Consider the following 26,210-nt stretch of genomic DNA (forward strand, 5'->3'; position numbering starts at 1 on the left):
AGCCATCAACCTGAACCTTAGACCGATGGACAATGAGCGCGAATACCTTCCTTGGATGTCTGATTGCTTTACATGTCACAGTCTTGCTATTGCAATGTCTTGAATAGCTTGTGCTGACTACCATAGGTTCTCTATGGATCGAACAGATGGACTGCCAATTGACCAGTCCGGTGTAATTCGTCGATTCGAAATACTCATTCATATCTGCTTGGTTTTTCATGGTGCATCTACCCAATCAGCCTATACCTCGCATTGTGCCATCATGTTGCGATAGCTATGGACCGTCGCGCGGCCTGCGTCCCGCAAGGCAAACTTCACTAGGATTTGTCTTTGAGGACGCACAACGTACTAGCATACTATCTGTCACACAGCTCGTGAGACTTCCATAGGGATATATGCTCAAGTAATTATAATTGTTCATTTTCAACTCTCATAGTACAATTAATTCCAAGACTACTCCGAGCGCTAAAATGTCATACCAGGTTGATTGCTCTCAATCATATCTTGCTACCATACTTCTCTGCTACTACATCACCTCCATCTCTTGGTAATCTTTCACTAACACCGCCGCGGTATCATTTGCGTATGCATCCTTCCCGGGCTGCTTAGAGCAGGAAGAAAGTGAACATGCCAGTGAGACCGGCGAAGGCTACGCTGCCGGAGAGGTGGGATGCGGCACCGGTGGAAGGGCTGGGGCTTGAACCAGTGCCAGTGCCAGTGCCAGTACCAGTACCAGTACCGGCGGTAGCGTTCTGGGTGAGGTTGCCACCAGTACCAGCAACGGATGTGGGGGAGATGTTGCTTTGAGCGTTGGCAGAAGCTTCTTTCCACGCTTCGAGGGTTCTTGGGCCGGATTGACTAGTATTGTTAGTGATCCACCATCCATGCATGAGGATAGGCTGCTTACGGTGGGTTGATCACGCCGACCATGCCAGCCTGGCAATGCTGACCCTGGGTGCAGTAGAACCAGATAGGTTGTGAGGCGTTGGTGACTTCATATGTGAAGGTCCAGTTGGCGGCTGCATTGGCATCCATTGTGGGCACGAAACCTGACCAGAAGCCATTGTTCATGGGTGCGCACGGACGGTTGAAAGCAGCTTGGGCGACACTGTGATTTTTTGGCCAGAATTTAAAATGAACGAGGTCGCCCTCAGCAGCAGTAATGCTTTCAGGGTCGAAGGCAAGATCGCCTTTCTTGGTGCCAACAGCAACCATATGGTCGGCAGCGTAAGTGGTGCCAGCAAGGGCGGTAGCAGCGATGGTGAAGAAACGCATTATGATTGGTTGGGTGAAAAGAGACTAGCTCGATTTAGTAATTAAGATTTGACGAAGAAGTGAAAGGTAGATCTTTGGAGTCGAATTGTGTATGAGCGTTGAAAGAACAGTGGACCGGCCTACAGAATCTTCTGCAGTTGAGAAGATTTGAGTCCATTATATACCATGTAGATTGAAACAGTAATCGCCGGCCAGGTGGTGTCCAAGGTGGAAGACTCGGCCTGCTCAGGCCATGGCGGAACAAGTTCGAGACTTCAGGCGTCGCGAAAGGCACGAAGAGGTTGCCGCCAGGCACCCTTTGGTTTATACCGCAAAGAAACATGGAGCAGGCATGGAGCGTCCTGTCATTGGACCCCTTCGCCACACGCACTCGATTTCAGCCACGGTCTACTCGCGCCGCATCCTGTTGTGGCCGAGGACCGTAGTCGCGCTGTTTGAGAGGTGGGGAGGCAAAGGGCGTCGTGGACGTATCCCTTGGGCGCGATTGTGTTTCCGAAAGGGATGAAACTCGGGCACAGGTGTTGATGGGACGTGAGATGTTTTGGATGAGCGCACGGACACTTTTCTTTCCCCAGGCGAACCTACTCCGTAGTGGTAGCCAGATGGCCTCGGGACCCCACCGTTGTGACAGCAAATACTCATCGTCAAGACAGCTCAGGAGCCAGTACTCCCACGTTTGTAGAGACGTGCCATGTATAGGTGGGCGCCTATGTGTTGTAAGTATAGGTACCGGTAAGTACTTGTGCATTGCCATGTCAACTGTAGATCAAGGCCGTTGCCATCTACGGTACGTATGCCCTGCCATTCGAGCCACGAACTCAGACATGTAGCGATGGAGAAACTCCATTGTCTTTCAGCGTGTCGAATGCTTGATCCTTTAGTCAACGCTGGGGCGGGCCGGCAAGATGGATAGTTACAGAGTCATGGGCACCCTTTCTAGACCCGTTGAGACCGAAGCCCTGTGCTTTGCTCATACCATACGCAACTAGATCCTTTGATCACGGGAAGAGTAGCTTTCACTTCCAAACCCTCAGAATAATGGACAAGTGCGTACGGATGCCACAACTCAAAGAAGATCCAACATGGGGCGGTCTTGTTTCGGATGTTAGGTCGCCTTTTGTAAACGTTTGTACGTTCTCCGAGTTTACCAGCGGGACCGTCAATTGCGGATCTCAAAGGATGGACCACATCAGAGCGATAGATTGAGTACATGCATACTACCTTACTGTTATAGTCGCTATCATCGTACTCACAGGATATTGTATAGAGTAATTCTACCAGCCGTGCATGACCAGAGGGCAACATGCACGTAGGTCATTAGATCGGTTAGGCACATTTTCTTTTTGATCCGACGTTGCATCGCTCGTGTCTGCACCTCTCTCGCCGTCGATTCCACAGCCCGAGATTGTGGAAGCATTCTTCCATGCGTTTCTTCGATAATCAAATATCTCTCCGGTTGTCGCGGATAGCTGGGTTTGCCTTTATTGATCGCCGCGAGCGACTGCCGAAAGAGGGTGGCGCGATGTAACCAACGACTATCCGCAGACAATTCCCTCGCTTGACCCACCCAATTTGGCCAAAGGCAAGCCCTTCGCGGTTCTTGACACTCTAAAAATACACCTTTGACATGTCCGGATCTCGTGTCTCCTCGACGCTATGAGCTCATCCACTTCACCATACAGCCGACAGAACCATCTCGTGGTCATCTGGCCTCGCGGTTTCCAGCTAGGCTTATGGAAATGGGCAGATGCCAGCGATGGATCCCCTCACATCACGCTCGATGGTTGCTAAGTATGCACGAAGCTATGACGGAAGCAAAGAATGAAGCAGTGGAGGTGATACGAGGTGCTCCGCTCCTCACAATGGGTATAAGAAAGGTGGTGACCCCAAGCTACAATCACCATCATCAACTCAGGTCAACCGCCTTTGTACTCAAACTCCAGTCCTCACCGGCAAACCACAACCACCCACGCAACTCCAGCCTCCAGCTCCAGCCGTCATCATGAAGTTCTCCCTCGCAACCTTTGGCCTTGCTAGCCTTGTTGCCTCCGCGGCTGCCATGTCGGGTTAGTACCTACTATTGTAGAATACGGTACTTGAACGAGTGCATATACTAAACCTGAGCAGTCAGCTACGACACCGGCTACGATGACCCCAACCGCTCAATGGGTGTCGTCTCCTGTTCAGATGGCCCGAATGGTTTGATGCACAGATTCCCCACACAAGGCGCCATCCCCAACTTCCCTCGCATTGGTGGTCTCTCAGGCATTGCATGGAACTCGGCCCAGGTAAACAACTTCCCCCATTATGCGCAAATCAGACCCAACAGCGACTAACAAATGCGCCCCCCCCCCAAAAAAAAGTGCGGTTCCTGCCACAAGATTACCTACAACGGCAAGAGCATCTTCGTCGTGGCCATTGACAGTTCTAGCACTGGCTTCAACATTGGACTCACAGCAATGAACGAACTCACAAACAACCAGGCTACCTCACTCGGACGCATTGAAGCTGAAGTCACTAATGCCTCTCCATCTGACTGCCGAATGTAGACAGGCCTTCGTTGGATGAGCCAAACATACGCCATCGACTCTCGAGAGCACGCAGACGAACGAGGTTTCTGTATATATTTGCCGATGTATAGCGTCGGGCACGGGGTTTTGTGCCGTGGTCTAGGACACTCCTTAATGTAGTAATGTTTTTTAATCGACTCGTCAGTCAATCCCATTTTGTGTACGCTGAGTGATGCCCACTTCATTGCATGGTGCATTCACGTGTTTGTTACAACCACATGACATCTCTCGAAAGCTATAAAGATCTGGCTTCTACACCCTTGCCCAACCCCCACCCACTCGACATTACACTCTACATCCTCCACAACCCCAAACATTTCCTCACCTAGGTACGTGGCGCGACGAGCCCATCCACGGAGTCATCTCCTCGTCGGATTGGTAACGCGGGTTTTGCTTAGGCCCTGGGGCACAGGGACAACCCAAGTGTAGTGTTCTGGGTACAATAAGAGGGTGAGAATGACGTACAGCGGTGTGGATGTGACTGGGTAGATCGGGTGTTGGAAGAATGTACCTGCTTAGGTTGGGTTGGCTTGTAAAAATGGCGGGAGGAGGGGGGCAGCATGTAGGTCATGTCACGGCTGTATAGTACCGCTCATGTAATACCAGGCAAGCGCCGTAGGGATGCTGACGTGTGTTACAGTCTACAGGATGTAAACTCAACATTTGGGACCGAGTGTGCTAGCGTCACATGGTCATCGGCGGTTTTGTGGGAGACACGGCAAGCAAGATAGATGGAAGTAGAGGGAGTGGGTTTTCTAGCATGCTGCTCAGGATTTCTTGCATCAGAAAGAAAGACGAGCCCACATACTAAAATAAAAAGTCAGGTTTCATTGAAAACTTGGTTTTGTCAACGACCTTTCTTGAGATCGTTTGATCTGGTATATAACTATTTGTGTGCGACTGAAGCCCACATCGGCCAGCGCGAATCCATAGAACTTTTTCAGAAGGAAAAAAAAATGTAGAGGAAAATTGGGAGTCGGAGTGACTCCGAGCTACGCCTGCATAGCTAGATGCCATAATGTGTGCTGATTAGACAAAACTCTTGACACCGCTGTGAGGGTGGAGTACTAGAAGAAAAGAAGGAAAAATAAAAGCCAAACATCAGCGGGGTGTGGAGTTCAACAGTTGTCCAAGACTCCCGCTCGCGGTAGAGGGCGAAGGGACGGGTGATTTGGCGTAGACGATCTCGCCCTCAATGGTACTCGTCGAAGTCTTCATAATGGGCGGGGTCTTGTGCGTGTACTGTTTCGGACTTGACGGGGCAGTCAAAGGAGTGACGAGGTCTATTGATTTGGCGCCATAGGATGAATTATGCGGATTTGTCCTGGGTGGAAGCGGTCGGAAGTTGGCCGGAGTATACGGCAGTGAGTAGCTGACGGATGAGGTCGGCGTATGTGAGAGGGAAGGCGCGACCGGGAAACTGATCTGGGAAGCAGAGGCACGGTTGTAGCGGGGCCGACAAGGCCTAACGGTCTCACTAGTGTGATTTATTGACTGGAACTTGCGAAGGTATCGGGAAGCTTCTGAGTTTGATCGCAGTGACTTCTCGTTGTCCGAGTGTAAGTTGTCATCCGATGAGATGTCAGAGAAGGCCATGGACGATCGTTTCGAATCCGACTGTGTAGGAGAGCGCTGAGGGACAATGTCACGGAAGGTCAAGTCTTCAAAGGAGTATGTGCCAAAGGGTGTCATGGGCGGTGAGTAGTAGTCGCAGGAGTAGGTAAGACTCTTCTCGGCGTCCGTCTTACGACAGCTGCATGCAAGTCAGACAAGATCTCAGGGAAAGGAGAATGACGCGGCCATCCTACCTTTCCGAGCAGTAGAGCACCGTGTTACTTGGTACAATGATTTGCTTTTCGCAGACCGTGCTAGAGGACGACGTTAGTATTCGGTTGGGTTTACGACCAGGATGTCGAGTCCTCATGTGCACATACCAGTAGTTGAGGAAGCTCACTGCCATTGAGTCCTCTTCGTCGTTTGCAACCTCAAGATCCCTACTATGAGCGGCCTTGTGACTGCTCTTGTTGTAGGAAAGCGATCTTTTTGAGAGAGGCGCAGGCTTCGACGGCCGTGCGTGCGCTGGCACCGGCTTTTTGGAATGGTGCGAAGGATGGCGAGCGTGATGGGTAGCCATTCTGGGCAGGTGGGTGGATTTAAAGGGCCCACGAAAATAATCGCGCACGGAGCGCAATGGGCAGCAACCTTTTTTTTTTTGATACGGCTGAAGCAGATGGGAAGTAGCGGTGACACAGCCTCGTTCACTTGGTAGACGAGTGCCAGGTGCCAGGTAGGTAGAGATATGACGAGAGAGAGAGAGAGAGAGAGGACGTGCACTCTTCTTTGATATTTCCTTATCTGCTCGGCGCTGCAGCCAACAGATTAGCCAGGAACACGACGTCGGGGGGGGGGGGGGTGAGCTTGGGCAAAGGGCAGCCGCAACGACGAATCGTGTACCAAAGGAGGGAGATACAGGAATGAGAGAAATGAGGGCAAACTTACTTGTATACCCAACAAGGAACGTGCAACGTCGGAAGGGAGGGGATAAAGGATAAAGACAGACCCAAGCCAAGGATAGAGTAGTGTAGGTACCGGTAGGGTGCCTGTCTGTGTCGATAGGATTGCTGGCAGAGTAGCCAGTTGCCGTTCCGGGGGGCAAGCTCGACCTAACCAGCCACACCTGGGCAGGGGAAGGAGCAAGATAAGATGCGGGAGAGCGATAAGAGATGGGCGATTGGGCGATCGGGCTTGGATTGCTATCACCAACACCGATTGCTCGTTGGCATCAACCTTGGACAGCCGAGCCTTGCCAGTCGTATAGCGGCTTCCCTCGGCAGATGGCAGATGGTTGTCAGTTGTCTTGTATGGTGTAGGATAGTGCAAGGTGGAATGCAACAGCAATGGGGATAACGATCAGGGAGTCGACCGAGAGAATGTGCGGGATCACAAGTCATTAAGTACAGCCCATTGGTCCCGAGAGAGGAGCTCTAGAACGCGGTTGACGACGGCCGGGCTCTCGATGTTATATGCTGAGTTATCGTTGCGTCGTGTGGGGGATGATCCGTGATTGCGACGAGGATAGAGCCATGGATGGCATCCAGCACGCCATTCCACCGCTGCCGTTGGCTAGCTACCCTTCCCAGGCAACATCCCCCCACCCAAACAACCCACCATGGCGCCGCGTGTCTTGTCCTTCTGGAATTCTCTCCATCACAGGCCAACGGCGGGTCTCCTACTCTACTATACGGTAGGCACTCTGTTATGGTCGTCTGAAATGTCTTTGGTGCCCTGGCCATCATGGTCATCATGGGCCATCGTGGTGTTGTGCATAACTGACTTGTGACCCGGGCCAATCGCAGGCCAAGCTCATCCCACGAAACACCTCCGCTCGCTTCCATGTTCTGCAACTCGGTAGGTACTCTTACGACTAGGTACTACTCTACCACTGGCGCCGGCTGCCAACTTGAACGCACAACCAGCTGCGCGCTCGGCTGCCTATCAGTGGCTGTCGCTGCATCACGTTGCCTTGCGAGCTTTGCAAACACAATGAGCTCTTCTTGCGAATGTGTCATCCACTACTGCTTTCGGCAATCCGGCTTTACTTCAATGGTCGAATTCAAAAACCACGCAGCCATCGGCGGGACTGGCGATCGCACGGTATGAACTCACCGTCCAACAGGATGCGCCAGTCGGATCACGACCGTTGACCCGTCTGGTCGGACGGGAGCATCAAACGCACTGCTTCTGCCTTGAGCCAACAACATGCGTCGACAAGCGGGTCCATTGTCCACCTACGCTACCTACGAAACTCCATGCTAATTGACAACCCGGCCAATCATCATGGCCGATGCACAGCACTCACCGTCTAGAGCGGCTCCGAGTCTCCACGAGTCTCTACACACCCTGATGGATCAACTCTGAAACGCGACTGTGTGCAGACTTCACAGTCAGTCTACACTCGCCCTAGCCATGATTCGTCATCTGGGCGGACACGTGTCGGCGAGACAGTACATCTACTCACGCAATGACTCAGTCAGAGGGCGAATGCATCTTCAGTCATTTTGCTGCCTAGTGATGCCCCATATCTGAATGGGAGTAGTGGTGGGATAGAACGGTCCATCCTGGAGATGTTCAGGCACGGGCGGGAAATCGAGAGGCTCAACACAGAACCTGTTCCGCTCTACCCCACATAAAGTCAGCAACAGCTCACCTAATGTCGTAACTCGACGAAAGCAAAACAGGGTGAGACCCACTACACGCGTTCAAAAAGGTCTCGAACGTCTGCTCGTTGCGTATTGTTGCAGAGACCAGGACTTGAAGTGCTGGATTTTGCTCGAAAAAATCGCTCATTGTCGTGACGAATCGAGGGATGACGGCTTTGTCGTAGGTCTGGAAATCTGGTCAGCAATGGCCTTGAACAGTACTACCCCAATGATGCCTTACAACGTCTGCTCCCAGGAGAAGGTCCGGTACTTCCATCCCATAATCCTCCGAGAAGGTTGTTGCGTCTATAGGCCATCCCCATTTCAGAGATGCTGTCCGCACTTGGCATTCAGACGCATCGTCGATGTCAAGCCCGTTGAGAAACAGGTTTGTCTTGATTGCATCCACGACCGCCTCATCTCCATCTGTCGCTACAATGCCAGATACTTTGAGGTGTTTGGCACAGAGTATCGAGAGCATGCCCGTTCCAGCACCCAACTCAAACAGTCTCTTGCCACGGACTCTGGCCTGGCCTTGCGCTGAGGTGAGATAAGACCCGAGATGAAGAGCAGCTTCCCAAGTCCTCAGTCCAGTCGTGCCCGAGGACGAGATGACAGACCGCGATTCTAGTAGCGTCACTGTGCGCTCGTCCAAAGGTCCTGGGTAAGAGTACGTCACAAATGCCTTTTGTTGTGCCGAATCGGCTTCAGAAGGGACAGTGGTGAAAAGGAGAGATGACATTGCAGACATGAGCTGATCGGATAACTCCTGCGGACAATCAAGTGGCTGGTTAGCAAACGTATCGACCAGAGCTCTTAGCTCGACATAGCTGGTCTATAAGAGGCTGCATATGCGCATAGTACAAGTCAAATCCAAATGCCAACTTCAGGCGATGAAAGAGGTGGGCCTACATCCTCTTCAGGGTCAGTGATGGCCCCTTCAAGTTTTGAAATGAGAATCTTCAGGATTCTGAGCTGATAGCGGTCTGGAGGCGGCGACCTGATGCTCTCTGTGTCGAAGAGATTGGCGAACAGCCATGATTGCACTTCGGGTCTCTTCAGCATTTCCATGTTTGGCCAACGCAGTTGATGTGGCCCAACCAGTTGGAAATACTGGCGCTGCAGAATCCGCAGCTGCGACGCGCATTGATCGTCCATTTTTTGATCAATAAACTGGACCACGCACGACAGATACACCGCAGCGTGCAGCGTATCTCCGATAGAAATCTTACACCTTGGTCGAGATTGGGGTGGGAGGTGTTCGCTTGCTGTGAGGACATGTTCCACCGCCAAGACTATTTTTGCAAAATTAGGTAAGCGTGGCCGGCATTTCGAGCTCGCTTAGCTTAGACCACACGCCGACATCTGCGAATTACGACTTCAATCATCCTGCCGCCAGCTAACTCAACAGCGTATCGACAACAGCAGGATCGAACTCTGTCCAGTACGTCCATGGAATCGTTGCGGCTACATCGCTGGCATAAATAGCGTCTGACTGACGCCTCGCAGGTCGAACATAAAGTCAACATGGCCGATTCTCAGGTTACTCTGCGCACGCGCAAGTTCATCCGCAACCCCCTCCTCGGACGTCGCCAGATGGTCGTGTAAGTGCAGGATACGCCGGGCATGCAACTTGTGATATCGACTGGGTCTGACAATGGTCCAACAGCGATGTCCTCCACCCCAACCGCGCGAACGTTTCCAAGGACGAACTCCGTGGCAAGCTCGCTGAGCTCTACAAGGCCAAGAAGGACGATGTCTCAGTCTTCGGCTTCAAGACACACTTTGGTGGTGGCAAGAGCACTGGCTTCGCGCTCATCTACGACTCCAACGAGGCCATGAAGAAGTTTGAGCCCCGCTACAGGCTAGTAAGATATGGCATGGCCACCAAGGTCGAGAAGGCCAGCAGGCAGCAGCGTACGTTCTCCGCAATCACCGACGCAATGTTATGGATCTGGCCATACTTGTAGTTGGATAGGTTCCCAGGATAGCATACTGACTCGGAAACAGGCAAGCAGCGCAAGAACAGGATGAAGGAGTTCCGCGGAAAGGCAAAGACCACGGGTGGTGCGAAGAAGGACAAGAAATAAGCGATTCCAGGTTAACGATGACTACGAAGGTCACGGCTGGAGTCGAGTGGCGGTTTCTCTGGAACTACTGGTTCGCCTGCTTCTTCTTCATGGTGGACACGGAGTTGCTTCTACGGACCTGGGCATGTATAGCTACGAGCGCCTGAAAAACTCTTGTGGACAGGGACAACAAGACGGATGGCGTTTGAGTTTATTGTCTACTCACCATCAATGCATATCATGGACCTCACGATCCTGAACAAATTCATCGCCACCCTGTGCCACGTACCGCGACGGTGATGACTTGACCTCGATACTGACAAATATACCACTACAGCGGTGCTACAAAACCGTGACTACAGCAATTCGCCTTGCACAACACTTGTTTGCGATTGTGACGTTGACTGTTGTCTGGCCCTAAAACCTGTCTTGGGTATTTCAGCATGCACCTCCAAACCAAAGTAGTACTGACTTGCAAGTGACATTGATATTTCTCATCATCTATACTACAGGGACGGCAGCACTTGCCTCAGAGCCTCACCATTTTTTTTCTTACTTTTTACGTGGACCAGACCGTTGCACTGGTACTGGAAATACATCCTCAGATACCAACTAAAATGCTACATTACACTACACCACACTACACCACACCACCCGTCCCCTCCGTCTTCACTGCAGGAAGCCTAGACGGCGTATCCATTGCACCACCCGATCTGTCATGTGCTCCCTCAACCATACGCGCGGTTTCGCCCACACCCGGATCCTGCACGGACGACACGGCAGCCGCAGCCTCAGGCGCCGACGACGCAGGCAGAGGCGCAACCGGTTTCTTGGGCAGCATCTCGCCAAAGCGCTTGGGTACGTTCTTCGCGGGGGGCATACCGAGAAAGCCCTTGCCCTGCATGGATTCGAGCGGCTTGGCGCGGCCGCCGACATAGCATCCCAACTCGCCGCTCCAGACGAAGCCGCCGCCGACGAGGCCCCTGAGGACGCCAAAGGCGCGAGCGTCGCGGTAGGCCATGCCCGTTTCCGGGTCCTTGTAGCGAGCCTGGAGATTGGTGACGGGGCAGATTTTGTGGCTGGGTTTGAAGGCGAGTTCGGCGGCGGTCGGGGGGATGCCGTCTTTTTTCCGGGGCTTGGTCGACGAGGTGGATAGGATGGCTGTGACAAAGGTTGCGGCGTCTGCGGGAGACCAGTGGAAGAGGGTGGAGGAGATGTGGATGAGTGCGGACCGGTCTTTGTCTTTGAGCATCGAGGCTGCGGTTTTGGAGGCGCTGCGCGAGGTCGTGGGTTGGGGTGGGAGGTCGAGGTCTGGGAAGGAAGAGAGGATGAGGAGGTTGCGGAGGGCGCGGCGGATCTCTTTGCGGCATGGTGGGGGAGGCGGGAGGGGTGCGGGCGGTGGGTTTTGGAATGGTTGAACGGGGGATTGGGAGCCGATGGTTGGGTCGTTGGGGTGTGATGGATCCATGGAAGGGTGGACTTGGGGGAAGGGAGAGTGCGTTTGTGGTGCGTATGGCTGTTGGAAAGGAGATGCCTGGGTGAAGGGATTTGGTGGCAGATTGTCGGGCGTTGGGCTGGTCTGTTGGTTGTGTGCGTACTGGTCGATACCGAAGAGGAACGAGTCTGGGTGCGATGGAGCGAACACGGAGTTGTTGGGATAGGAGATACCATGTGAGCCCATGAATATATCCCCGCCTTGCGATGCGGCGGTCCAAGGTAATTGGGAAGTGTCTTGTTGTGGTGGTATAGTCGCTGTTGGAGGAGGAACGTGTGATGGCGTCGATGAAGGCTGGACGTGATGTACATCCTCCTGTAGAGGGGAGGCATGTCCCAATTGAATTGGAGGAGCCTGTGGCTGATACTCAGCTGAGGTGGCTGACTGCTGACCCGAAGGTTGTGCCTCAGTTGAATCTTGTTGTTGGTCCTCATCGTGTTTTACCTCCTCGTTTGGGGAAGATTCATTTTTCTGTGCATCCCGAAACTCCTTGTTCAGCTTCTCATCCAGATCGTCTAGTGTTGGCGCATCCTTGCCCGTATATTTGATACTATCGTCCACCCATATCGCTGGTCCACTATAGAATCTAATAAATGGACCATCGATTTGCCGATTTTTCAGGGCATCAATTTTGGCCTGACGCTCGGCTGCCCTTGCCTCTTCCGCCTCTTCCCACCTATGTAGAGTCTTCTTGTTGATTCTCTCATTCCGCGCAGCTTCCGCAAGCCGCTCTGCTTGTGTAAGTGGTGGCTCTTTGGCCTTTGCCTTGCGTGCTTCAGCAGCCTTCATCATAGCCAGAGTATCGTCTCGTCTTCGGTCCTTCTCTTTGAGCTTGGCCATTGTGGTCTCCTTGTTCGCCACTGTTTGTTTTCGCGACGACGTCCGCACAGGTCCATCCTCGACTGTAGGTATCCATGAAGCTCGCTCCGACTTCTTCTTAGGCCGGGGCCGGCCAAAGGAGCTACGCGATTGTGCATCTGAAGCACCCGGTACGTCGAGCTTCACCTTTTTGCGTGTCGCGGCGGCGACTCGAGCAGCGAAAGGGTTGGTGGTTGCTTTGCGCTTTTTGTTCCTCTCCTGACGCTCTGCCTTGCGTAGTTCCTTCTCGCCCGCGTCGTCCTCATCCGCACCCTCAACGTCTTCCTCCGAAGATGACGAGTCCATGTTGTAGTCTTCCTGTTCGTTGACATCGCCGCCCTGGAAATCTTCCTCGTTCGGCGCATCCTCCCATTCCTCGCCCCACTCCTCCTCTTCTTGCTCAGCAGATTTTGCGAGCAGGGTGGACATGCGGTTGCCCGCATTGGATCGCCTTGCCCTGGTGGTGACCATGAGGTCGACAGGCGCCTCCAAGCGACTCTCATCCCCGGAGCTTTCTGAAGTCGCATCCTGGTCAGAGTGAGTGACGTCTTCGACGGGTATCGGCGCAATTGCCTCTGCCATGGCGGGCGGTGGCAGATAGATGGACGCTTTCGCGTAATCGAGATGCGAGGAAGTTGTACGCGAGCCGGCTGGGGCCTGAGGCAAAGCGAGGAGGGGGGTTGACACTGTCAAGGCGGGAGTATGCTGGTCACTGCTGCTTCCAGAAAACTTCTATGGGGCCGCCATCATGCACTCCAGGTGGGCCGCGGAATGGGGAATTGGTAAGCGGCGACGGCGGTGGATCCAAGGGTTGTCCGGCTTTAGACTGCTGTACAAGTACTGGGTGTTCGATCGTGGAGGAGGACTGTCTGCACAGTGTGCTGTTTATAGCTTGTGGGATAGGATGCGAGGGCAACTCAGCGGACGTGTTGTTTCAAACAGCGTTGGGGGCTCGTCACGACGGGTTGTATGTTGTAGATTAGGTGAGGTGACGCGAGAGACCAATGAGCAAGGCCGATGCCAAGACAGCGGAGGACAGGCTTGGCTGGGCGAGAGCTGGGGGTTCACGGCCTGAAACATAGCGCACGCCTCCATCTCACTCGAGACGTTAGCAACCCTTTTTCCAGAAGGGCAATTGTTTCAATGGCGGTGGGCGCGAAAGGGATGCCCATGCCCGTCCAGCTCCCTGTGAGGAAGACTGAGGGTTGAGCGGTAGGATGCTCGCGGCGACACCGGTACTCTTCCTAACCTATCACTGCCTATCCCACTGTTGGAGGATGCTATAGGTGCAGAACTCTCAACCATACCGTACTCTAGTAGGGGGAGCTTGAGGGCCCAGAGAGCCGTGAGAGCGAGCGTTGAGAGATGGCCTGGACAGGACAGGACAGGACAGGACAGGACAGGACAGGCACATCTTTTGTTGCTAGCACAGGGCCACATCTTCGTTCTGGCCCTCTGTGCCGCACGGCAACCTGCGCGTGCTCCCGAAGTTAGCACATCGTGCCTCGCCAATCACAGCCTCACAGCAAGCCGTTGTTGCAAAGTGTCCACGTCAGAGTTTGGAGTGACGGACTATCTCGACGCGCCTCTGTGTTTCAAAAACGGCGAGGATGCACTTCCGCGAGCAGCCATTCAGGGCAGTTGGCCGCATGGACAAGGCAGAAGAACAAGAACAAGCCCCTGAGTTTGCGTTGAAAAGCGTGTCTTTTGCTGCGGTGTGAGCACGACACCCACACATCCACACACACACACACACACACACACACACACACACAAATAACCAGCGCTGACCACGCCTCCAGCCAAAAAGGTTTCTTTCTTTCCTTCCCCCCCCTCCCCTCCTCTCTCTCTCCCTCTATTCGCTCGCCGCTCTCTGCTCGATCATCTCGCCGTTTCTTGCTTGTTCTTTCGTTGCTCTCGTGTGGCTCGTCGCTCGTAACCTGTAACGCGTGCCCGCCCCCGGCACCAAGGTTGTCCCGAATCAAGCTCCTCACGTTACTTAGCGTTGGCTGGCCTCCCAAGACCTCCACCTCGCCAATTTACCTTTCTCTCCCCAGTGCCACCAACCCACCAACCCACCATCCCACTCTCTCTCTCTCTCTCTCTCTCTCTCTCTCTCTTTCCCCCCACCCGCCGCCTCTCACGCCTGCTCCAACAGCTCGCTCCTCGACCGTTGCAGCTGCTGCACTCTGCATCGCCTTTTCCCCTTATGAGAATAGGTGTATAATCCGTCCATTTGCCTAATCGTATTGCCTACTTCTGTTCTCCAGGACACTCCGGTGATCTGTCTATTCCGCCCACCTGCTGTACCCTAATCGAGCCCAACCGGCCGCCCCAGCCCACGTCGACGACTTCATCTAGCATTGCAGGCAGGCATAGCCCCTCGCCCCTCGTCCCTCGACATTCTTTAGCGGTAGCAATCGTCGCAGGTGAACTGCAGTTTCGACCCCGCAAACTCGGTGTGGCTTCGCTGAGATTCTCCGAATCCTTCAAAGCCTCAGCTTGCAGTGACGCGCGTCTTGCTCGCTTCCTTACAGCCCCGAGCCATCTCCAGAAGAGAGAGAGCTCAACTCTGGCAAAAACCAAGACATCATACAGGCGAATCCTGCGCAGTCCAGTGATCGCGCATCTCACGGACTGGATCCACGGGTGCCTCTGTCTCTTAGTCCGCTACCTATACACATCACACAGGCTTGCGCTGAGCTGAGCCCGCTCTTACTCACAAGCATCACCCAGGCCTATCGTTCCTTTGGCCGGTACCAATTGCGTTTCTGCCGTGACCCTGGCATTCATTTCCGGCGTCGTTATCAAACATTCTTCCAGCATTAGACTATCATCGTGAAGACCGGGTCTGTAATCCATAATGGCTCCAACCACCCGCACCGACCAGCACATCAATCTCAATTATATTCCCCAGCTGTCACAGCCGTCTCACTCTGGCTCCTCGACTGGCAACACGTCTCCTGTCGAGCCTCCCAACAGCAGCTCCCTACGTTTCCCCGGGAACACCTCAAATCCTTTGGGGAACACGGCTGCGGGGGCAAGGCTAGGCAACGGCTCTCCGTCACACGACTATGGCAGCCGTTTATTCTCCAAGCGGTTTGTTGGCCCCTCGAATGTCTCACAACGTTGACTAACTTTGCTCATAGTGCGCGCGAGATTCAAGCACAGGAGGGGCTGACCCCTCAAATGTGGGGTCCGCCGACCAGTGGGAATTCCACCCCATTACGCGAAACAATCCCAGAGTCTCCCGTTGGTGACAGCTTCCCAGACTTCAACAGCCCTATGCCCGAGGCCTCGTCTGCTGCGCAAACGTCAGGTCGACGTGCCCGTGCCGGCACCCTTCCCTCGCGTTTCTCTCCCACCGCCGCCCCTCCAGGACTCATGTCAGCCTCCTCGCTGCTTCCCAAGTCGTCACGCCCAACCCCTTCAACGAGTCCCTTTAAATCTGGCTCTGGAACTCCGACCGATATTTCAAGCTTCAACGCCCTTGGCTCTACCAACGCTGCAGCCAAATCGGTACTACTCTCTCGCCTTCGTGCTGGCTCCATGCCTCAACGACCCGGCTATCTGCCGCCCTCTTCTTCTCCCTTCGGCCAGGGCGTTTTCTCATCAGGCTGGAGTAGCAATCGTGACCGTAGCAGCACACTTCAGAGTATCGCATCCCAACCATCGAATGGCCCTGGATCTCCCATGTCTTCCTTCTCTCGTGACTCGCTCGCGGATACTGATGTGAAGACTCTCGACTATCTCGGCCTTGTCGACACGCCTCAGCCCACTAGAGCAACTTTAGCGCCTTCTGATATTGAACTACTCCTCGAGAGCCAGCGGAATGCCAACAATCTCAATGTGAACAGTGGTAGCCGATTCCGATCTTACTCGGTCAACGCAAAGGAAAAGTATGCCGAAGATGAAGATGACCAATACAGCGGTTACAGTGGGACAATCACACCTGCCGAAGCGAATGCTCTTCTCATTCACGAGGCGGTCCGTCAGCACAACCTTGAAGTACAAGCATTTGCCAACATTGCCTCAAACGCCCGTCCCCGAGCTCGTGCGAGCACTGCTGGTGTGCTGGACGCTCCTTCTCGAGGAATGATGCGGAACTATCTCCCCGCAATGGGACGCTTCGACAACGGCATGTCGACTGGCGACTTGACCGAGGACGCCGAATACAATCTCACCGAAGCAGTCAAGAAGCTACACCTTCCTAGTTCAAACCTCGGCGATGATGGCACATTGGAAGGTCCGACTCGATCCCTGTGGCTGGGCAACATTCCTTCGTCGACTACCGTGTCTTCTCTCAATGTGATCTTTGCCAATTACGGAGCGATTGAGTCGACTCGCGTCTTGACCCACAAGAACTGCGGTTTCGTCAACTTTGAGACCCTTGAAAGCGCTGTCAATGCCAAATCTACACTGAATGGCAAGGAAATCTTCCCGGGTGCGGGTCCGGTCCGCATCGGGTACGCTAAGATCCCAAGTGCAGCAGCTACGCCGGGTCACAACGGTGTTTTCCCTTCACCAAGTCCAGACCCACATGCCAAGGCTCCAGCAGAAGGCGGGGCTGGTGCAGCGGGCACCGCGAAAGCTGCTGTTCCTACGGCTAGTCTGCCTTTGACCACTCCTGAGCTGACAGCTATCCGTGACGACATCATCCAGATTGTCAAGGAACTTGGTGCTACTGATGAGGAGCAAACCCGAATCTCTGCTCAAGTCGACCAAGCAATCAAAAATAACAACTATGTGGACGAAGTGCCTCCTGTCGAGGAGCCCAGCCACACTCGCACCCACGATGCCCCTCGTCTGCGCGAGATTCGTAAACGCATTGACAATGGATCTTGTTCAAAGGAAGAAATTGAGCAGATTGCTCGAAATATGCTTCCTGAGATCGCCGAGCTTGCTTCAGACTACTTGGGCAATACTGTTGTTCAAAAGTTGTTTGAGTTTTGTGAGGAGCCCACCAAGGAGGCAATGTTGGGCGAGATCGCTCCTCATCTTGCCAAGATTGGTGTGCACAAGAATGGTACCTGGGCTGCTCAGAAGATCATCGATGTTTCCAAAACCCCTACGATGCAAAAGATGGTCGTGGATGCCGTACAGAAATACGCCATGGCACTGTTCCTGGACCAGTTCGGTAACTACGTCATGCAGGGCTGTCTGAAGTATCAAAACTACAACAACTTCATCTTCGAGGTCATGCTTGGTCGACTATGGGACCTTGCTCAGGGACGATTCGGTGCCCGTGCCATGCGAGCCTGTTTGGAAAGCCATTTTGCAACCAAAGACCAGCAGCGCATGGTCGCAGCTGCCATTGCTCTACACAGCGTCCAGCTGGCCACAAACGCCAACGGCGCCTTGCTGCTCACGTGGTTCCTCGACACTTGTACATTCCCAAGACGACGCACTGTCCTTGCTCCTCGTCTTGTCCCACACATTGTTCATCTCTGCACTCACAAGGTTGCGTATCTTACCGTCCTTAAGATTATCAACCAACGCAACGAGCCGGAAGCTCGTGACACCATTCTTCAAGCGTTGTTCTTCTCGCCAGATGACCATATTCTCGAAGCCATCTTGGCTGATCAAAACTGTGGTGCCACCTTGATTTTCAAGGTACTCACAACTCCCTTCTTCGATGAACAGATTCGTCCAGATGTTGTTCAGAACGTGCGCAATGTTCTTGTTCGCATCAAGGCACAGCCCCAACAAGGCTACAAGCGTCTGATGGACGAGGTAGGCCTCTCCACCCGTGGTGGTCCTGGACATCGCGAACACTCCGCCACGCGTCCTGCCTCAAAGGACAGTGCGGGCATGCCTCCAGCCAACTTTTACCAGGGACCTGGCTCCGCCTACGACCCCATCGCGCTCCAGCGAACGGCCAGCATGGATTCGAACAGCTTCGAACAATACGCCATGGGAAACCCCATGTACATGCAAGGCATGCCGGCCATGAACAACCAGCAACAGATGCAATACCAGCAGCTGCTGGCTCGTCAAGGCCAGTTCGCCTACCCCCAAATGAATGGGTTCCCTCCTGCCGCTCCCGGCATGGATGCCTATCGCAACGCATCCCCGGTTGCAGCTCCTGGCTTTAGCGGCTCGCCCATGATGCAGCCCGCCAACCTTGCAGGACCGGGCATGCCCCCAGGCATTGGTGCCGGCATGTACCCACCCTACAACATGTATATGCCACAACAACAGCAGCAGCAGCAGCAGCCGCCATCCGCTGGCGGCAACCAGCGGCGCGGAAGACTTAGCAGGAATGCGTCTCCTGCCGGTACAACTCGACGTTGACGTCTTGTTGAATGAATGCATGGCCTGGACTGATGGTTTCTTGTGATTTATGTTTTTAGAGATATATTGGAAATTTTTGATTGGGGAAATAAGAAAGCATCAACAAAAAAAAAGCGAGGTATTGCTCTACCACTGGGGAAAAAGGAGCAATGCCCGTTTTCTCTTTCCATGTATATGACTTCAGGGTTCGGATTTGGGACATGTATGGTATGACGTTTCAGCTAGTGAGCGGGTAGTTTAGCGGGATGTATACGACTCTCTCTCTCTCTGTATGTTCTTCACCTTGTCTTGTCTCTTGCTGCTGCTGTTGTGCTGCATATGGTGCCGTCTCGCATGTCTCTCGCATCTAGTTTCCTTATGCGCCATCCGACCAAAGAGTTTACTGGTATACCAGACTTTTCACAGACATGGAAGATGATTGCGCGGTTTGTTTGCACAAAGCTATTGTGTTTTTTTTTTCAATGCGCGCGCGGCTTCGCCTTTTAGGTCTTTTTTTTTGGGTATTCTTGGATTTGTATTGTGCAGCACTCAGTACTAGGGGAGTTATCGAGTATGTTTACGCTGTTACTTGATAGGGTGGGTTGGAAGTCCCTTCCTCCCTGCTTCTGTGAGTCTTAGTCTCTCTGTCTGCATTCATGGTTACGGTTACATTCGTGCTTGTATTCAGTGTGAGATTTTGAGTTTGAGTTTGATTTTGATTTTTCTTCTCCAAAAGCAAATTTTGGCAATTGATTGTTGAATAGAAAGATGAGCTGGTTATTAGTGGGAGTAGAAGTAGGAGAATCAATATATCCATACATCTCTTCATTCGTTCGTTTATTCGTTCCAAAAGTCAAGCCAGCTATGTCTATCCAAGACTGAGGTGAGAAGAATACTTTCAGATTTTTTGCGTGGGTATCGTTGTCCTGTCTTGTTTTTCCACTCCTTACTCCTCCCTCTCCACTCCTCCCCCTTTATCACTTTCGTTCCAATGTAATCGCTGCACAAAATAGGAGAAACGCGGTGAGGGTAACGTCCACCGCCTTGCAAAATGTCGCATGTAGGCTTTTTTGGACCAGCAAACGCGCTTGGACGGCGACGCAAGGCGTGCGTTCTTCATGGCACAGGATTCACATGCAGTTTGCGGCGTGGGCTTAAGACAGGACGCTTCATGCTGGTCTTTTCCCATACCTCCGCACTGGCATTTCCTTCTGCAGGGTACGAGCAAGCAGACTATCAGGTGCCACCCAAACAGGCCGCCGTTACCACCCCCGCACACCTAATGAGACCCATTCGCCTCGGACGGGCTCAACTTTCTCTTCTTGGCCTCCCTGAGATCACCCGCGCTATCCAACGGGGGGCGATATTGCTCTGCTCTGCCCTGGAGCTTGTATATCTCACGCTTGATATTCTCTTCGTTGGCGAGGAGGTCGAGTTCGGTGACTGGGTTTTCGATGCTAGCGAGCACGCTGTTGACGGTGGAGATGTGGTTTGCGTCTTTCTTGTCGTCGCGCCAGCGGGGGTGGCCGTTGTGTTCGGCCTTGTATTTCCACTGGCCTGAGGGGTGGCGGTAGCATTCTATGATGCGCCCGTCCAGGCGCTGGTTTAGGCTCTTGAGCGTATTCCATTCGGCGGGCGTGAGGGCGAGGGTGGCGAAGGGTTGGTATTTGTCTTGGCCGTGGGAGACAAGGAGTTGGATCGGGGCCGGCATGGCGTCGTAATCTGGTATCAGGCCATCTTCGCCGTCTTGCGGGTCAATCAAGGGGAAGTCGCCGAGCCGCAGTTTGAAGTCGATTGTGTTTTCGTGGGGGGGCTTCCACTTGAGAATATGGCGGTCTGTGCCGAATTCGTAGCGTGTGTTTTTACACGTGAAGATGAGGCCGTCGTTGCCGTGTTTGAGGTTGGGGAGCACCTTGTTGAACATTTCTTGGAGAGAGTAGGCCGAGTAGGTCTTTTTTGGTTTGAGGGCAAAGGGCTTGAGGTCATTGGGGGTTATCGCTGGCCCGAACTGGCGGGTGAGATAGGCGTTGTAGGGCTTGAGGACCCATTCCTGGAGGCGACCCAAGCGCTTGTCGAGCGGCTTGCCCGTCACGTTCTCACTATCTACAGCAAGACAGTCGAATACGTAGTAGTTGAGTCGCGGCGTTGGCTCCCCAGGGTAGTGATCGTTAACTAGTTCTCCGTCTAAAATGGTTCCGAAGAGGAATGGCTCTGGATTCTCGGGTTCCTTGTAGTATGGTATCCGAAATGGAGGTTGGATTTGATAGTAATTATTTTTGCGATCAAACAGAAACGTAACTGGCTCGAATCCCGCGCCTGTGTCCTGCCAGTGTAGGAACAGTAGGCAGCGCAAGCCATCCGTCTTCTCACACATGAAGTATTCCTGCCGTTGGAGCTCTTGAATGTGTTCGCGCGCAAATGATACGGGTTGCGCGCCTGGAAAGCGCAGGTTGTCACGTTCAAGAATATTTGCAACCTGTTCTTTCAAAGGATGCGCGTCGTGGTTCGTGAGCATGTATCCTGGCATCTGCGGCGGCGCGTGGCTAGGCATGGCGGACGGCATGCTGAAGGCGGCCAGGTACTCGTCGCCGACGTGCGATCGAGGCGAGAAATTATTGTGCGTTGGCCTGAAGACGGAAGTTGTGTGGGTAAAGTATGAAGAGTGAAGGATGCTTTCTTCGTGCCAGGCAGAAAGTTGTGATATCACCCAGTACAGTACCGTGGTTGTGAGCTCATGGTACACGCGCCAAGATCAGGGTCCAATTGCGCATTGACGAGGTTACTCGAAAACATGAGTTCTATGAATCTTACAACAGCCAGTGATTTCTCGTTCTCCTGTTGTGATTTAAATGATTTGCAGAATCATCAGGCTCAAGATGGATGATTTCGATAGATATCAATCGTCATACCTTCTAGTATAGTACATAATACATTATCGTAGCAGTCATCTCTAGATAATACAAGTCTACTCATCGTCTCGTTCCGCTATGCCTTGACGCTCGTACTCGTCATAAGCTTGCTCGGTTGCTTGACTGTGCTGGCCTCATCTCCCGGATCTCCTTGAAACTTCCAAGTTCCGACTGCTACCTCGTCATCTGTTGCCTTGTCCAGTCTCTGGATCTCTCTCCTCATATAGCCAACAATTTGGGCAAGCTTCTCGAAATCGACATCCTCCCTAGCAGCTAGCAGATTCCGCCAGATGGCTGCTGCGAGCACCGCATCTCCCTTGACGAGACCTTCATCATACGCCAACAGCACCGCGCGCCATTGGGAAAACATGTCTTTCAACTGCTTTTGACGGAGTGAGTTGGCATTGAACTTGTGCCAGACTACGAGGCGATCTTCAGCGGCGTAAAACGCTTGGTTGGTAAGATGCTGGATCCACACCGACGCATGCGATTGTGGGAACATGCGAAAGCGAACCTGGAACATGTACATGTGGAGGAAGGTGATCTGTGACCAATTTGAAAAGGTTGGTTTCAGACCGAGTGCTGCTATATTGTCAGAAGACATGTGTGTGGAGGCCATGGAGAGGTGTGCACATACTGTCGTACCACCAGCCTTCTGCCTCTCCTATGTGCGTGCCATTCTCGTCTACAGGTATCTCTCCGTTTTTGACAAGGGCTTGTGGTATTTTGTATTCGCCTGGCCTGGTGCACTCTTTGATCAGATCGCGCGTTGCACCGTATGCGACATACGTCTCTGTCAGTAACGGCGCCTTTGCACGCAGCTTCTGAGCCAGGCTATTCATGCCGCCCTTGGTTGCAGGCTGCGGCTTCTTGACCGCTTCGGGTCTGACATCTGCCGACAGTGTCTGTGACGCATGATAGAGGCTGGGTGTGGCGGTGGAGAAAGTTCGCTGTGCGCGGCGCAAGGAAGTTTTGTGTGAACGCTTGAAGGAGTCAATGATAGGAAGGCCTGAGATCGCTTGGATCCATCAATTACCTGGAGAACAAGAGAGGAAGATCTGGCCAATGCCCTAGAGCAAGCTGTGCAGGTGTAGTTGGACGCCATTGGTGTGGGTGGTTGACTTGATTGTGTTGTTAACGCAGTCTTCTCAGCAGTCGTCAAAAGTTCGCGGGTCGTGCATTTGGCGGTCCAAGGTACCAGAGCGGTAATATCCATGACGACTTCACCACCCTGGTGCTCTCCACCCACCCACCCACCACCAATAAACATCCTCCCATATATATATACTACTCTATCTATGTAGGTACAGTATACAGCCTGTGGTTCGACTACCCCCCCAAAGCTTACCTACAACCACGGGGTCGACGTCTTGCAGCAATTGTGTGACAGTGCAGTGGCGCAACATTGCCATATCCATTAGTGGACGAACCACATGCTTTGTCTGCGCTGTTGTCTACCTAGACTTGAACTGCGCTTCTGGCACGCACCGCAGTACCGGTAGTGCAAGCAAGCACACAGCGTAAGCAGTACGCTTGGCTGTGATCAATGGGCAGACAGCCCATGTGCTTTGTGCACAAGGCCCAAGTGCGTGAGAGACCAATGGAACCTCCGGTACGTGTGACTTACCGGTAGTCGACTGGTGAATCGACACCCCCGGACAGCTGTCCCCGGATCTGGGAACATTTCCATTTTGGATCGACTGAGGGGAATTTGAAGTTTTGACGTTACTGTAAATGCGTAGTCATCTCAACCCAGTCTTCAGTCGGCACCAAGCGGCAAGTTCTCCGCACCCACCAGGACACGCGTGCCCAGCTCCAACATAAGGCGAACCGACATCGCATCCCAGAATTTCCTCGGAACACCAGCCTTCATAGTAGTCTTGGAGGCTTGCAGGACTCACGGTTACTGCTCCTCTTTGCTGTCATCTCTATACCGTCCGTAGACGTCAGATAAAACAATACTACGGCCTGCCGCTTTCGCTCACACCACCTCCTCCCAATACTACATCCAGTCACCATGTCTCTCGAAGGTCCATCCACCTTCGCAAACCTCAAACACAATCCTTTGTACATACAATTACTAAATCCACAGAACCACTACACATCTGGAGATCGAGTCGAAGGCGTCGTTCGCGTAGATCCAACCGCCCGACCTCGGAACGTTAGCATTGTCTTCAAAGGCTTCTCGGTCCTGTACGACAAAGAGGCTGTACCGTTAAAGGCAAAATTCTTTGAATTGTCCACAAGTCTCTTCGTCTCAACGGGTGCGGGAGAGAACTTTGATATACTAAGGCAAGGCACGGCCAGCGATGGGAAGGTGGAGTTGCCTTTCGCCTTTACATTTCCGCACAATGTCACGCTGCCCCCACCCTCAGAGCGAGCTTGGTGGTACCCAAAGGATGATTACAACCACCCACGCTTCCAGCACTCTCCAGGATTTCTTCTACCACCCAGCTGTTCCCCAGTGAGCCCAGCAGTCAGTGGCATTCTAGCACCAACGGTCATGTACATTCTCGAAGCACGAGTAGACAACACCCTCAGAGTTCGACAAGATCTTTTCTTCATTCCACCAGCACCAGAATACGACCTTGCACTCCTCGAACCAGACCTCAACTTTGGCCTCACGCTACCTAAACACTGTTGCCGTTACAAGATCATTCGCACCCGTAAACTCCTCCCAGGGTACAGCGAAAGCAGCAAACTTGGCAAACTCAGGGACAAGTTGGTAGAAAAAGAATTGTTTTTTGGTATAGAAAGCTACGCCGAGATACCCTTTGTCCGTTTCAACCTGTTTGCCACAGCAGCCCGCATTCTCGTCATCGGTGACCTGGTCCCCGTCATCGTGACTGTGCAACACCTAGAACGCTCCGATTCACTGCCGGAACCACCGATAATACATCTAAGACGTGTACGCGTGCAATTACACTCTGCATTCCATGCCTTCCTCCCTCCTCCGCATGCTGCCAAGAAGTTATCCAAGGGCATTGTCGATGTCACAAGAGACGTCACCACGCTCCTCGACAAGAAGCTTGACAAGGCCGATGGCAAAACACTCCACGACGGCTTAAATCTCCTCGACATCGAACCCATTCGACTTTCAAGCGATAAACTGCTCCCCAGCTTCACCAGCTACGGCATGGCCATGGAATATGAAATCAAAGTCGAAATCTGGGGCGAGTGTGCAGACCGAGACTTCTCTGGCTTTGCATGTCTCCAAAACGTCCAGATTGTCACGGGTTGGACGGTGCCCGACAGCGATTTGGGCGGCTTACCCGTCACGCCAGGACCAGCGTACGAAGAGGTGGATCCGTTGGCGGGCCAGGAGCCAGGTGTCTCTGCAACATCGAGAAGAGCACCAAACGGGGCCGCGACACAGCATACGGCGGATTTTCTTCCCGCATATGGAATGGCAGCTAACTCTGCAATCCCACCGGTAAACCCACGATCCCAGCCACCTTTGCCTCCGCCACCGTATGCAGACGGCGCTCGATGGGCATGATTGCAGCGTCAAAGAAACTATTCGCAACCACCATGACCCCATATCCCAAACTGCCTTTGACAATCCTGGGCTGCAGCTCGCAGTAACACACCTACAATGTGCATCAAAGACGGGACGGGTCCCCCAACCCCAAAACCCTCACACAACAAACCCTGCCACTACTACCGCTTGAGCCAGCCCACAACGCCATACTCAGCCCCACGCACTCAAACCTCGACATCCCTCCTCACCACATCACAGCAATCCATACCGTCCCACCAAACCAAACCTCCAACGCCCAGCTACGGTGTACGACAACGAAACCGCTCAACCCAGCCTGCACAGCCACACTCATCTCACGTACAGTACCTCGTACACCACAGTCAGGGCCCCGAGTCCACCACACCCATACCAAACGGAACTGCCACCCCCACCCCACAAAAAAAAACCCCCCCAAGCTCTCCCGTGTACGCGAGTGCGAGAAGCAAAATCATGCATGCTGCAGCACAGACAAGGAGATGGGAAACCACATTGCCACGTGGGGGTACTGTGTGTATACGGTATGAAGAGTCTGGATAAGTTTTGTCGAGCTTGGAGGTCTTGCGTTGCGGGGGGAGAGGGCTCGGATTTGGGCGCGTAATTGTGAGGGAGGGGAGGGGACATGAGAGATGAATGTTTGGAGGTTGGGGGTGTGGGATCGTGGGTACTATTACTCCTCCTCCTCCTCCTCCTCCTCCTCCTCCAGCCATTCCAGACTACAAAACAAGACTAGAAAACGCATACTACAGTCCACCCTTTTCTTCCTCTCCCACCCTTTCCCCACCACTCTCCTCCACATCCACAACTACGCCTACCTCGTCCTGCAGATCCCCGGTCCCAACTATACTACCAGCTGTCTGTGTTTATGTTCGTGCTGAAGGATGGTATTGCATTGCATTGCCTTGTATCTTCTTTTTATTATTATTGGATTATTCGAGTAGTAAGATGGGCAAGATGGCCATGGAAGAAGATGAATAGGAAAATCCTAGGAGGGCGAAAATGTTGCGGGTTGTGCTTGTGGAGAAGCAATTGCTTTGGTGTGGAG

General features: G+C 53.1%; 11 protein-coding genes across 11 annotated transcripts; 5 read left to right on the forward strand and 6 right to left on the reverse strand.

Moving 5' to 3' along the window:
- Positions 1-605: 605 nt before the first annotated feature.
- On the reverse strand, positions 606-1,275 carry IAQ61_007199 (uncharacterized protein; the record flags this gene model as incomplete). Its single annotated transcript, XM_003840812.1, has 2 exons — positions 606-858; positions 908-1,275. 2 exons carry the CDS (start codon positions 1,273-1,275, stop codon positions 606-608), a joined length of 621 nt encoding a protein of 206 aa, XP_003840860.1.
- Positions 1,276-2,850: 1,575 nt separating this feature from the next.
- Positions 2,851-4,014, forward strand: IAQ61_007200 (uncharacterized protein). Its single transcript, XM_066097482.1, has 3 exons — positions 2,851-3,341; positions 3,403-3,563; positions 3,639-4,014. Exons 1-3 carry the CDS (start codon positions 3,278-3,280, stop codon positions 3,822-3,824), a joined length of 411 nt encoding a protein of 136 aa, XP_065952524.1. The 5' UTR covers positions 2,851-3,277; the 3' UTR covers positions 3,825-4,014.
- A 415-nt stretch (positions 4,015-4,429) lies between these two features.
- On the reverse strand, positions 4,430-6,784 carry IAQ61_007201 (uncharacterized protein). Its single transcript, XM_003840809.2, has 4 exons — positions 6,345-6,784; positions 5,780-6,210; positions 5,654-5,713; positions 4,430-5,598 (listed from the first exon to the last, which is right to left on the reverse strand). The coding sequence occupies exons 2-4, from the start codon at positions 5,977-5,979 to the stop codon at positions 4,947-4,949; spliced, it is 912 nt and encodes a 303-aa protein (XP_003840857.1). The 5' UTR covers positions 5,980-6,210; positions 6,345-6,784; the 3' UTR covers positions 4,430-4,946.
- A 1,110-nt stretch (positions 6,785-7,894) lies between these two features.
- Positions 7,895-9,115, reverse strand: IAQ61_007202 (uncharacterized protein; the record flags this gene model as incomplete). Its single annotated transcript, XM_066097483.1, has 4 exons — positions 7,895-8,022; positions 8,096-8,231; positions 8,286-8,813; positions 8,957-9,115. The coding sequence occupies 4 exons, from the start codon at positions 9,113-9,115 to the stop codon at positions 7,895-7,897; spliced, it is 951 nt and encodes a 316-aa protein (XP_065952525.1).
- A 456-nt stretch (positions 9,116-9,571) lies between these two features.
- IAQ61_007203 (40S ribosomal eS24 domain-containing protein) lies at positions 9,572-10,134 on the forward strand (the record flags this gene model as incomplete). Its single annotated transcript, XM_003840806.2, has 3 exons — positions 9,572-9,648; positions 9,714-9,961; positions 10,055-10,134. The coding sequence occupies 3 exons, from the start codon at positions 9,572-9,574 to the stop codon at positions 10,132-10,134; spliced, it is 405 nt and encodes a 134-aa protein (XP_003840854.2).
- A 619-nt stretch (positions 10,135-10,753) lies between these two features.
- IAQ61_007204 (uncharacterized protein) lies at positions 10,754-13,048 on the reverse strand (the record flags this gene model as incomplete). Its single annotated transcript, XM_003840805.1, has 1 exon — positions 10,754-13,048. One exon carries the CDS (start codon positions 13,046-13,048, stop codon positions 10,754-10,756), a length of 2,295 nt encoding a protein of 764 aa, XP_003840853.1.
- A 1,016-nt stretch (positions 13,049-14,064) lies between these two features.
- Positions 14,065-19,031, forward strand: IAQ61_007205 (uncharacterized protein). Its single transcript, XM_003840804.2, has 2 exons — positions 14,065-15,565; positions 15,616-19,031. Exons 1-2 carry the CDS (start codon positions 15,330-15,332, stop codon positions 18,758-18,760), a joined length of 3,381 nt encoding a protein of 1,126 aa, XP_003840852.1. The 5' UTR covers positions 14,065-15,329; the 3' UTR covers positions 18,761-19,031.
- A 987-nt stretch (positions 19,032-20,018) lies between these two features.
- IAQ61_007206 (uncharacterized protein) lies at positions 20,019-21,266 on the reverse strand (the record flags this gene model as incomplete). Its single annotated transcript, XM_003840803.2, has 1 exon — positions 20,019-21,266. One exon carries the CDS (start codon positions 21,264-21,266, stop codon positions 20,019-20,021), a length of 1,248 nt encoding a protein of 415 aa, XP_003840851.2.
- Positions 21,267-21,724: 458 nt separating this feature from the next.
- On the reverse strand, positions 21,725-22,753 carry IAQ61_007207 (uncharacterized protein; the record flags this gene model as incomplete). Its single annotated transcript, XM_066097484.1, has 4 exons — positions 21,725-22,230; positions 22,286-22,389; positions 22,438-22,631; positions 22,685-22,753. The coding sequence occupies 4 exons, from the start codon at positions 22,751-22,753 to the stop codon at positions 21,725-21,727; spliced, it is 873 nt and encodes a 290-aa protein (XP_065952526.1).
- A 912-nt stretch (positions 22,754-23,665) lies between these two features.
- IAQ61_007208 (uncharacterized protein) lies at positions 23,666-25,147 on the forward strand (the record flags this gene model as incomplete). The annotated part of the gene is made up of 1 exon (XM_003840801.1): positions 23,666-25,147. One exon carries the CDS (start codon positions 23,666-23,668, stop codon positions 25,145-25,147), a length of 1,482 nt encoding a protein of 493 aa, XP_003840849.1.
- Positions 25,148-25,243: 96 nt separating this feature from the next.
- IAQ61_007209 (uncharacterized protein) lies at positions 25,244-26,143 on the forward strand (the record flags this gene model as incomplete). The annotated part of the gene is made up of 2 exons (XM_066097485.1): positions 25,244-25,670; positions 25,872-26,143. 2 exons carry the CDS (start codon positions 25,244-25,246, stop codon positions 26,141-26,143), a joined length of 699 nt encoding a protein of 232 aa, XP_065952527.1.
- Between the last annotated feature and the right edge of the window lie 67 nt (positions 26,144-26,210).

This window comes from Plenodomus lingam (assembly GCF_022343315.1).
Source record: "Plenodomus lingam strain CAN1 chromosome Unknown contig_27, whole genome shotgun sequence".
NCBI lineage: Eukaryota > Fungi > Ascomycota > Dothideomycetes > Pleosporales > Leptosphaeriaceae > Plenodomus > Plenodomus lingam.

Coding starts and splice junctions, on each gene's coding strand:
- IAQ61_007200 (XM_066097482.1), top strand. CDS start 3,278: ATGAAGTTCTCCCTCGCAACCTTTGGCCTTGCTAGCCTTGTTGCCTCC. Junction 3,342..3,402: donor CTCCGCGGCTGCCATGTCGG/GTTAGTACCTAC, acceptor AAACCTGAGCAG/TCAGCTACGACACCGGCTAC. Junction 3,564..3,638: donor TTGCATGGAACTCGGCCCAG/GTAAACAACTTC, acceptor CCCAAAAAAAAG/TGCGGTTCCTGCCACAAGAT.
- IAQ61_007201 (XM_003840809.2), bottom strand. CDS start 5,979: ATGGCTACCCATCACGCTCGCCATCCTTCGCACCATTCCAAAAAGCCG. Junction 5,714..5,779: donor GTGAGCTTCCTCAACTACTG/GTATGTGCACAT, acceptor GTCGTCCTCTAG/CACGGTCTGCGAAAAGCAAA. Junction 5,599..5,653: donor GTGCTCTACTGCTCGGAAAG/GTAGGATGGCCG, acceptor ACTTGCATGCAG/CTGTCGTAAGACGGACGCCG.
- IAQ61_007205 (XM_003840804.2), top strand. CDS start 15,330: ATGGCTCCAACCACCCGCACCGACCAGCACATCAATCTCAATTATATT. Junction 15,566..15,615: donor AGCCGTTTATTCTCCAAGCG/GTTTGTTGGCCC, acceptor CTTTGCTCATAG/TGCGCGCGAGATTCAAGCAC.